The sequence below is a fragment of the Mus pahari genome, unplaced genomic scaffold, assembly GCF_900095145.1.
Source record: "Mus pahari unplaced genomic scaffold, PAHARI_EIJ_v1.1 scaffold_10428_1, whole genome shotgun sequence".
Classification (NCBI taxonomy): domain Eukaryota; kingdom Metazoa; phylum Chordata; class Mammalia; order Rodentia; family Muridae; genus Mus; species Mus pahari.
This window is the reverse complement of record NW_018393018.1, coordinates 7,196-18,899: the sequence shown is the minus strand read 5'-3', so window position 1 is coordinate 18,899 and position 11,704 is coordinate 7,196. Positions and strand designations below refer to the sequence as shown.

Sequence of the window (11,704 nt, the reverse complement as noted above, 5' to 3'; positions counted from 1 at the left end):
TATAATACTCAATGTTTACCACATCATATAACCCCATCTAAATGACAGAAAGCCTAGAAATGTATTTAAGGCTACCACTTCATACAGTACAGAGAGGTAATGTGGCTTTTGCATCAAAGGTAAACATTATTGTTGCAAAAAGTTGCTAAAGAGGTATGACTTTTTGTATTATATTTAACTTGACATCTGCCTTTTCCAGAAACTCACAGCAGTTTTGAGTAGATTTGAATCACTATTAACTATAACCTGCCATCTGCCTTACTTTCTGTATTTGAACAAAAAGAATATGTTCAATATTATTTCAGAATTAAAAAGGTAATTCATATTTTATAAAAGATATCACTTCCACTGTTTAGTTTCAAGTATGATGTATCGATGTATCTAAGATGTATTTTTAAAATAAAGTAAACCTTATCAATGATAGTTAAAGCCAGACTGTTTCAAACTGTTCAGCAGCCCAATAATGTCACACAGAGAGTTATTATTTATTATACCTCAGGTTTTAGCTTAGATTATTTCACAAGTAACTCATACAAATTAATAATCTCATTTATTCTAATCTAAATTTTGTCAAGTGGCCCTTTATCACTCCTTTAGTTCCAACATCTTTACTTTCAGCCATAACTGGCTGGCAAAATCTACCATACCTGATTTTTTTCTTTGAGTTCTTATCCTTGCCTTGATGTCCTGATTTCCCTCCCTGCTCTGCTATAGGCAATCAGATGTTTATTAAACCATTCAGCACTTAATGAAGAAGACTGTTTATGAAACACTGAGACAGGAACATATAAATCCCAATACCTAAGTCCACACAATAGTCAGTATTCTCCTGGAACAGAAATCAATATTTGAATAATGCAAAACAATCTTTATACCGATTATCACAAATAGATTATCCCCAAAATAATACTTAATATAATAAACATTATGATTATGATGTAAAGAATAATTCTCAGTAATAACTATTTTGTAGATCAGAATCTAAAACAGAAGTTTCATTTCTCCAGTACTAAAAGCTCTATCACATAGAAGCACTTTCATTTCAGTATTTTCAATCCAGTGTACAATTTATCAATAGTACCTACTTTTGAGAAATCAGTAAAGAACATGTGACAAGATGACAGCTGTAATTTTAGGGTTGCTTTCTGTATACTGTGGATCAAGTATGTGCTTTAAAATCTAAATTTAATTGATGAATATTAACCCTGACAATATAACTTCATCAAATGATGTAGCTAAGTGATCACACATTTCAGTCATTTTAAAGAGTACAGGAAACTAGACAACTTCAGCTCATTATAATTCCACTTCATTTAAATTTCTCTAAAATGACACATTCTCGCTGCAGGATACATCACACAAGATAAAGGATTCTATAATCAACGGAGTTCTACAATAGTGGAACAACAATATCCATCATGGAAATAATTAGATTGTTTCTGATGGAATCTCTAACGGCACAGGTGATATATACCCCAAACCATGTTCACAAAGTTGCTTAGAATCTAAGAAACAAATTTTCAATCCTCTGATAACCAATAATACTATCACATGGATGAAATTTGGCTCAGTGTTACCCCTACTATGTATAGACTATGAACAATAACTAATTTTAAGGAAACAGCAGAGAAAATATGACACCATGACACCTGTAATTTTAGAGTGCCTCTCTGTAAATTGTAGATAAAGCAAATATTATAATAACTATAGTAAGTGAGGGGGATTAGTCCAGAAAATATCTTAAAGTAAATCTTAACATAAATTGAAGTACACCAGTACACATTGGAGTCATTTAAGTGAGTAGAGGAAAGTGGAGAATTTTTTCTCATTAAGATTATTCTTAATTTGACTTTCTCTAAACTGACCATTCAATAGCACATGATACATCACATAAGATAAATGAGTCTACCAACAAGTTTCTTCAAGGCTTCCTTCATTTCTCTATTTCTTAGACTATAGATAAATGGGTTGAGCAATGGAGGAACTACACTGTACATCATGGAAGCCATTGCTGTGTTTCTAAGAGAATCTGTCACAGCAGAACTGATGTAAACCCCAAAGCCTGTCCCATAGAACAAGGAAACCACAGACAGATGTGATGCACAGGTAGAAAAAGCTCTGTGCTTCCCTCCAGAAGATGGCATTCTCAAGACTGATGACACAATATAAATATATGAAAAAACAATTCCACAGACAGGACCACCCCCAAAGACAAACGCTGCAACAAATATTAAAAAATTATTGAGAAATGTATCAGAACAGGCAAGTTTGATAATCTGAGCCAGCTCACAGAAAAAGTGTGGGATTTCTAGGTCTGTGCAGAAGGAAAGCCTCAATACCATTAGACTGTGAAGTAGGGCATCCATAATGCTAAAGAAAAGGGAGAACAGAACCATCAGAACACAGCAAATAGGGTTCATGATGACTGTGTACCTCAGGGGTTTGCAAATGGCCACATATCGATCATAGGCCATTACTGCCAGGAGAAAATTTTCCATGCCACCAAAAATTGAAACAAAGCAAATTTGAGAGAGACATTCTATGTAACTTATGCTGTCATCATGGGCTTGGATGTTCACCAGCATTTTGGGGATTGTGACTGTACTAAAACAGATGTCGTTAATTGAAAGAATAGAGAGGAAGAGGTACATGGGAGTGTGCAGTTGGGAGCCAGAGCTGATAGCCATGATGATAATCAGGTTTCCAAGAACTGTAATCAGATACATGGAGAGGAACATGGTGAAGATGAGGGGCAGCAGTTTGTGATTGTCTGTCAGTCCAAGGAGATGGAATTCTGAAACTGTTGTTTGGTTTTTCAGTTCCATAGTTTTGGTATAAACTTTTGAAGGGAGAAAGTGAAAACAAAATTGAATTCATGAATACCTTTATCAGAATCACTTAGGTACCTCTTAGAATGGAATTAGAATAGCATTGCCTATAATAATTCTACTGATAAAAACCTGTATCACATTTTAAACACAGTGTATGTATAATAGTTGGTCAGAGTACTTAAACTACTCCAAAAACTTCTCTCCATTGTGAAAAGTCAGGAAAATTCTTTAGTATTTTAAAGAGAAATATTTATTGATAAGGGACATATTTTTCAATGGAACAGAATAAGACCTCTCATTGTCCAGAATTTGAAACATGTAAATAAAACCTTGGTTAATATTTGGTTCAATTCATGTGATTATTTAATGGAGAAGAGACAATTCATCAGAATCTCTTTTCATAGTCACTTTTGCTTGTTTACTTTCATATATATCCTGTTTTTTTCAAAACAAAATTTTCATAAGATATTTCAAAGATATTTGCTTTAGTTTTTTCTTTGTTCTTTGTGAATTTCCAATTATGCACCAAAAGGTATTCATGTCTCCCTCTCCTCTCATCAGTTCTCTTAGTTTGCAATCTCTCCACTACAACCACCAACTAAGAAAATACTTCTCATCATGGAATCTATAGTGTATTACAATGTGATACACAGTGCTTCCCCAAACCTCTTTTCTTGCTAATGTTCATGCATGGGTCTAGTATGAGACTTCTGGGTTGTTCTTCTCTACCAATACTTTAGTCTCTCTCTGACTTGTCTAGATATCTTGTTGTTGCCTGTGTTTTAGAGATTCTTAAATTTTGTATCTGCAAAGGTTATCACTTTGTGTACTCCAGTATTTCATCAATGGTGTAGATGTTGGATTGGGCTAATTCATTGTCTTGAATCACGCACTCTGTTCTAGCTCACATAAAAGCTCTGCAACCAGAACCATCTTTAACCTGCAGTTCAGGCAAGGTTTAGGGCTTGCTTACCAGTGTGGCAGTCAGAGAGTGACTTAGCCAGTTATCTTACTCTCAAAATCTTGCAACTAGCTGTACCTTCTGTCCCAGATGGTAAGGAATGATGTGATGGTAAGAAGGGGAGATTCTATCCTTTGTCTGTCCTACTGTCATTGTCATAATTTTTAAAACTCACCTGAATATTGGAAATTGAATATATATCCTCAGGAACTGATGTCTTAAAAAGTCCAAGGGTTTCTGGTACTGAAAGTATAAATATTATGCTTTAAACTTATACCATACACCAAATTACACAGCTTCTTATCTCATGGGTGAGAAATAACAAAGCTCCTCATTAGTCCATTTATCTTCTTCACTGTTGTAATCCTCACAATTCCTACTGTGCTAAACAAGTAGCATTTCAAGTGGCTTGTTCTCTGACTCTGGAGACCACATAAGTGCAGTCTTTAATTTGTTTCACTTATTTATTCACTTTACATCCCTATTGCATCCCCTGTTCTTCTCCCAGTCACACACTCACAAACCCCTCCCCATTATCCCTTCCTTCTCTGCAGAAAATAAGAAGCTTTCTTGGGTTCCTGCCTACCCTAGGAAATCAAATTCCAGTAGAACTAGGTCTATTCCTCTCTACTTAGCTTATACAAGGCAATTTAACTCTGGGAAGGAGCTCCAATGGTAGGCCAGAGAGTCGGAGACTAGTCTCATTCCAATTTTAAGGGATTAACATGAAGACCAAGATGTGCATCTTATTCTTTCCATTTATTGCATCACCCTTATTTGACAGATGTACCCAAAAGTCAGGTGTGAAATTATTCTTATGCACATAATCTTGCAACTATAATGTTCTCCCTAGGCATATAGTATCAGGCAGTTATAGACTGAGCTCTCAGAAACCATAATAAAAAACTAAAATTTGTATTCTTTCAGTGTTTTCCTCAAGTATCTTCAATGCTAAAATAAATAACTTATACGTACACTGAACACCTTTTCACATATCTATCATCAATTCACATTTCATCTTCTTAATTAGGTAGATAATAAGAAGACAAATGAATAGGTAGGTGTTTAGAATATATTAATGATTTATTTTATTTTATTTGTTATTTTATTTATTTACATTTTAAATGTTATCACCCTTCCAAGTTTACCCTACACAAAACCACCATCCACTGCCCCCTCCCCTGCCTCTATGACTTTCCCACTCCTGACTCAGCACTCTAGCATCCCCTACCCTGGGTTATAGAGTCTCCACAGGACCAAGGTGCTTCCCAGTGATGCAGGATAAGGCAGTCCTCTGTTACACATCCAGCTGATGCCATGGGTCCCTCCATGTTTACTCTTTGGTTGATGGTTTAGTCCATGGAAGCTGTGGGGGCCTGGTTGGTTGATACTGTTGTTATTCTTATGATTTATTTTTAAGTTGTTAGTCTCCATTTCAGAGTTTCCTTGGGGAAATAGTATTGTATTTTACTGATTGATTAATTTTACTTTTTCCAACAAAATATTTTTATTGATTGTTTGGGAATTTCACATTAGACTCTCCAACCACACTCACTTTCCAGTTCTTCTATGTATTCCCTCTTAACTCTTCTGAACCCCCCAACAAAAACAAGAAGAAAACAAGTCTAATTTCTCTTTCTTTCTTTCTTTCTTTCTTTCTTTCTTTCTTTCTTTCTTTCTTTCTTTCTTTCTTTCTTTCTTTCTTTCTTTCTTTCTTTTTTCTTTTTCGTTTGTTTGTTTTTTGAGACATCGAGACAGGGTTTCTCTGTGTAGCCCTGGCTGTCCTGGAACTCACTCTGTAGATCAGGCTGGCCTCGAACTCAGAAATCCAACTGCCACTGCCTCCCACACACATCCCTGCCAGAAGCCATCAGTTGCTTGTTTGTTTTGTTTTCTTTTGAGTCAGTATAGAAGTATAGGAATGAGTTGTCACAGAAACCTTCCCTGTCTTTATTTATTGTGTCTGATGTCATTACTATCCCTGCCAAAGTAGCTTCTTAAGTCTTTACAGTTAGTAAGAACATGGGTCATAGACTTCCACATGGTTTGTCAACAGCACCGACCACAAGCTCAGGCCACAGCTGCATTAGAACCAAGACAGGGCCCTCATTGGCAGCCTGGATCACAGATATCAATGTGGCCTCAGGGGTGAGCATAGACTACTCAGATCAATATGCATCCTGAAGGCCAGACAGTCCACAAAATTCTTAATGGCTTTTTAGTTGCCTCAGCCATGGAAACCAACACAAGCTCTAGCTACAGCAGAACATTTGATCTAGTCATGGCCTTAGGTAGCAGTATAGACCTGACCATCTCCATAGCCCCAAGTGACAGGCACAAACAATTGTATTAATATTGTCACTGGTGGCAAGAAGTACCACACATATCAACACAATATTAGGCTGCAGCAAAAGTGGTAGACATGTGGTAGCCTTTGATTGCCACTTGGGACAGGAATAACAACACAGATATCCCAGCTGCAGTAGGACGTAGACCCAGACATATCTCAGTTCCAGAAAAGTACAACCTACTGATAGCATGTTTCCAGATTTCCGCACAGACTATGGATATCGACACAGACCTTAGATTGTGTCATTGTAATGACATTACTATGGATATCGACACAGGCCCTAGAATGGTCTCCAGTTTCATCACATATCTAGGCATCAAAATGGCCTCAGGTGGCAACAAAGTCTACCCATGTCAATTTGTGAATTTGGGTGCGAGGTTGTCTTTGCACTTCAGAAAATTACACTTAAGAAATAATATTACTAAAAAATATAAAAAAGGAAAATAAGTAATATTATTCATAACCAGAGAGGCCTCCCCCAGCTGCTAATGACAGCCAGACTCACAGCCAAACATTATGGAGAAAGAGAGAGCCCAAATTGAAACTCTCAATCTGGTCCTTCACTTCAGAGCTCAGGGAATCCCAAGAAAAAGTGGGTGGAATCATTTTTAGAAGCAAATAGGGTAAAGAACAACAGGGCAACAAATCTCACAGAATCAGCAGGGCTTATAGGGGTTCACAGAGTCTGAAACAATAATCATGGAGCCTTCATGAATTTTGACTAGGTCCTTGGCATATATGTCATTGTTGTTATCTTATACTTTTTGTGAGGTTATTCAGTGGGAATGAGGGGTGTCTCTGGCTCTTTTGCTTGAATTTAGGACCCCTTTCCTCTTACTGAATTGGCTTAGCCATCCTGGCTATGAGGATTTGTATGTACTTTCATTATGTCTTGTTATGCCATGTTCCCATGATATCCCTGTAAGGCCTGCTCTTTTCTAAATTGAAGGAGTGGATATGAAGAAGAGTGGAGGCAGCAGTTGTGGTGCAGGAGAGTTGTAGTGAGGTGTTTCAGGTAGCAGTTGTGGATGGAGGGGAAACTGCAGTCAGGATGCATTATATAAAACAAGAATGTTTTAAAAAGAAAAGAAAATACTACCATAAATATTACTTCAGGTAATTTCATAAAAGTTGGTCTTTATGTGCTCATTATTTCCTGAGGTTGCCTGTTTATATTCTTTCTGCTTGCCCTCAGGACTTTAGTCCTTTTCCCTCACCCAAAACCAGACCCCCATTCCTCCCACCCCATCCACTTTCTACCCAGTTCACTCCTTCCCCCCTATCTTGGGATTGTTTCTTCTCCCTCAAAAGTGGGACTGAGGTATGCACACTTGGGCACTTCAGCTTGTTGAGCTTTTTGAGTTCTGTGGACTGTATCTTGGGTATTCTGTACTTTTGGGAGTGGGCTAATATTTTTTATTAGTGAGTACATACCATGCATGTCCTTTTGGGTCTGAGTTACCTCACTCAGGATATTTTCTAGTTCCATCAATTTGCCTGCAAAAAGCAGGATGTCCTCGTTCTTAATAGCTGAGTAGTGTTCAAATGTGCAAATGAACAACAATTTCTGTATCCATTCTTCTGTCCTGGGATATCTGGTTTGTTTCCAGTTTCTAGCTATCACAAATAAAGTTACTATGAACATAGTGGAACATGTGACCCTGTGGCATGGTGGGGCATCTTTTGGGTATATTCACAATAGTGGTATAGCTGGCTCTTCAGGTAGACCTATTTCCAATTTTCTGAGGAACCTCCAGATAATTTCCAGAGTGGTTGTACAAGATTGCAATCCCACCAGCAATGGANGAGTGTTCTGATTTCTCCACATCCTCTATAACATGTGTTTTCACCTGAGGTTTTGATCTTAGCCATTCTTATTGGTGTAAGATGGAATCTCAGGATTGTTTTGCTTTGCATTTCTCTGACCACTAAGGACCTTGAACACTTCTTTAGGTGCTTCTCAGGCATTTGAGATTCCCCAGTTTTGCATCCTCAGTTTAGTTTTATATCCAATTTTTCGAATGGATTGTTTTTGAGTGATTAACTTCTTGAGTTCTTTACATATTTTGGATATTATCCATCTATTGGATGTGGAGTTAGTGAAGATTTTTTCCCCCAATCTGTAGGTTGCTGATTTGTCTTTTTTACTATGTCCATTGCCTTAAAGAAGTTTTCCAGTTTCATGAGATTCAATTTATTAATTTTTGATCTTAGAGCCTGAGCCATTGGAGTTCTGTTACTACAGAGGTTATGGAGTGCTTACAAAAGGGGATCTATCATGACTGCTCTCTGAAAGACCCAACAAATAGCTGAAACTGTCAAATGCAGATATTTGCACCAACTGATGGACAGAAACAGCTGATCCCTGTTGTTGAATTAGGGAAAGCTGAAAGAAGCTGAGGAGAAGGGTGATCCTGTAGGAGAACCAGCAGTCTCAATCAATCTGGACCTCCGAGATCTCTAAAACACTGGATAACCAACACATAGCATACACAACCTGATATGAAGCACCCAATACACATACAGTAGAGGACTTCTGGGTCTGTGTTCATTCAGAGATGATGCACCCAACCCTCAAGAGACTGGAAGCACCAGGGTGTTTAGAGTTCAGGTGGGATGGGAGCTGGGGGCATCCACATGGAGATAAGATGGGGTGGGGAGGAGGTGTGGGATATGGAACAGCCGAAGTATGGATGGGGGGCAGAGAATGGAATATGGAGTGTAAATATAAATTAAAAATAAAATTAAACATAAAACATATTCATGTTTAGACTTCAAACTTAGGTCCTCATGCTTGTATGAAAAAAATTTGCCCACTGAACTGTATTGCAAGCATAATAAAAAAATTTGTTCCAATTTCTTGATAAAATAGCCCCTTTTTTCTTGATTTTTCTGGTAGGTGTGCTTACTTATTAGATCACCTGTGGCAGGTGGAAAGCCTCCAGTTCTTTCACAATAGTTAAAAAACATTTCATCTCAACAGAACTCACTTCGCTAATCTTGATGTCAAAGAAAATATTATGTTATTGTAATTACTTCTACATTTATGTGAATATAATTGTTTGAGTCTCTGTCTCATCCTAATGGACCCTATTCTCATGAGAATAATAGCATGTCATTATACAATATAAACATACACCAAAAATAGCTAAATGATGAAAGCAAACACAAAATCTATGAAAACAGAACAGAAGGCAATCTTCCAGTAACAGTGATTCACCATATAATAGATCTGAATAATTGAGTTTTTTAAATAGACATCTCCTTAGAGAGCAAGAGTATTTAGCTCCCAGCAAACATCAAAGTAGTTTGGCAGTGATAATTATTTCTTACAGTGTTAGTTCCACACACTTGAAAATTGTTACAGCATCTTTCTTTTAGAGCAAGGAAACCTATTAAATTGAATGTGTTCTCATGGGAATTGCTAGATATATTTCCCTAGGCCAAGGTAGTAATCACTTTGCAAAGTGCACACTTTTCCAAATCTCATAATCAGAGTGGAAAAAGAAACTCATGTGGTTCAACTCTCATGATCTCATCTCTAATCTGCCCATCCTTTTCCATTTTGTCTCTTCTCTCTGTCCCTGTCTCTGACTCTCTGTCTGTCTGTCTGTCTGTCTGTCTGTCTCTCTCTCTCTCTCTCTCTCTCTGTGTGTGTGTGTGTGTGTGTGTGTTTGTCTGACATTACCTCAACTTTAATAACCCTTATGAAAAATGAATTAATGGAGCAGTATTAGAAAGACTGGGAATCCCGCTAGTACAGTTAAAGGGAATTTCAGAGAGAGGTTGGTGTGCTCTAAGCACTTGGGGAAATCTTATGTATGTAGAAAAGTAAGGGATCTACATCAGTGATACAAACACTCATGAATCCTCCTTGTTTAATGTACTTAACGCAAAGGAACTGCCTGCTCTTCTGGTAGAACCCACTTTTGCTTTTCTCAGAGGAATCTTGACACATGCTGTCATGTAGAAGTAACCACAGCAAGAGCAAAAAGATGTCACAAGGGAAAATGTGCTGAGTAACTATATCTTGTGATAATAAGACCATAAAATTTTATAGTTTAAGACAAACAAGGAGCTGAATAGAGGGGATTCAGAAGGGTATTCTGGTACTGACCAATATCTCAGCTATAGTTTGTAATACACATGCTTTAAATCAGTTAACATTTCTGTCTGATGCCAAGTTAATACTTGAAAATTACCTAGGGATCATTTCCACATTTTCTCCAACTACAGAAACTCAGATGTTTAACTAGTTAACATATGTTATGAACAAAGTTGTATGCACAAGGCAACAATAATTTTGCAATGTCTTAAGAAGATAGCCTACATATTAGACATTTTTCTCACCCAAGTTCTTAAGTGAATACAGCAGAATTCATGATTGAGGATTTATGTTGATTGTACTCTTACTAATTTTCCACTGATGAAATACTTTTTCACAAAGATGAAAATATAGCTAAATAACAAAAGCCATCTCATAACATTCTTGACAGAGAGAGAGAAGAGAATGAATTTTCAACTTTGGTCCTAACCTAAGATGCCAAGCATCAGCAGACCTGCAAAGCACCACTTTTTGCTATAGATCTCTCGATAAAAATTATCTACATCATAGTTTGAACAAATTCATGCTATTACCATGCTGCGTACAGAGAAATATTCTGAAGCATTATCAAGTTGTCAGAAGTCTAATTCTTCCTAAACCTTTTAAAGGATATTTTAATGAATGGTGATATTATACAAACCACTGAGTGATTATGAGGATCTAAAAAGCATCTGATAAATATTCAAATACTTCAAATGCAGAAAAGATGAGAAATCAGTCACTTCTTGCCTCCTAAAGCTAGTTAGTAAAATAGTGATTACTTGGTAGCATAATCATAATAAACCAAGCTTACATTGACTTTGAAATTTTCTACTTGCTGTATACCTTTTCAAAGAACTATGGAAACTATTGTAATGAAATTCTCAATCTTTAGTCCTGCTTAGTTGTAGATTTATTATGATAGACTACCAATATATGAGGTAAACATTGAACAATAATAGCCCATGGAAAAATTATTGTATTCACAGAGAAAACACATCTTTCACTGTTCCATTATTTTGAATTTACCTCCTTTTCTAGTTTTTATGCCACACTTACATTTATAGTACTCTAGTAATCATTCTTATATTGCTGACACAAATACTTTTATTATTTCAAAATTAGCATTGATTTCAATACATGAAAATATAATTTTACTGAAATTATATTGTAAATGTAAAGGGAAAGTGCCTAACTTATTTGAAAATAGTGTTCTAAAACATGACACTCTCCTATGTGCCAGTCTGATAAAGAATGTGCAGCCAGGAGAAACACCTGAAAAAAATGTTCAACATCCTTAGTCATCAGGGAAATGCAAATAAAAACAACCCTGAGATTCCATCTTACTCCAGTCAGAATGGCTAAGATTAAAAATTCAGGTGACAGCAGATGCTGGCGAGGTTGTGGAGAAAGAGGTACACTCCTCCATTGCTGGTGGGATTGCAAGCTTGTACAACTACTCTGGAAATCAGTCTGGC

General features: G+C 36.8%; 1 protein-coding gene across 1 annotated transcript; it reads right to left on the bottom strand.

Moving 5' to 3' along the window:
• Window positions 1–1,886: 1,886 nt before the first annotated feature.
• On the bottom strand, window positions 1,887–2,825 carry LOC110315309 (olfactory receptor 7G2-like). Its single transcript, XM_021189396.1, has one exon. The coding sequence runs from the start codon at window positions 2,823–2,825 to the stop codon at window positions 1,887–1,889; it is 939 nt and encodes a 312-aa protein (XP_021045055.1).
• Between the last annotated feature and the right edge of the window lie 8,879 nt (window positions 2,826–11,704).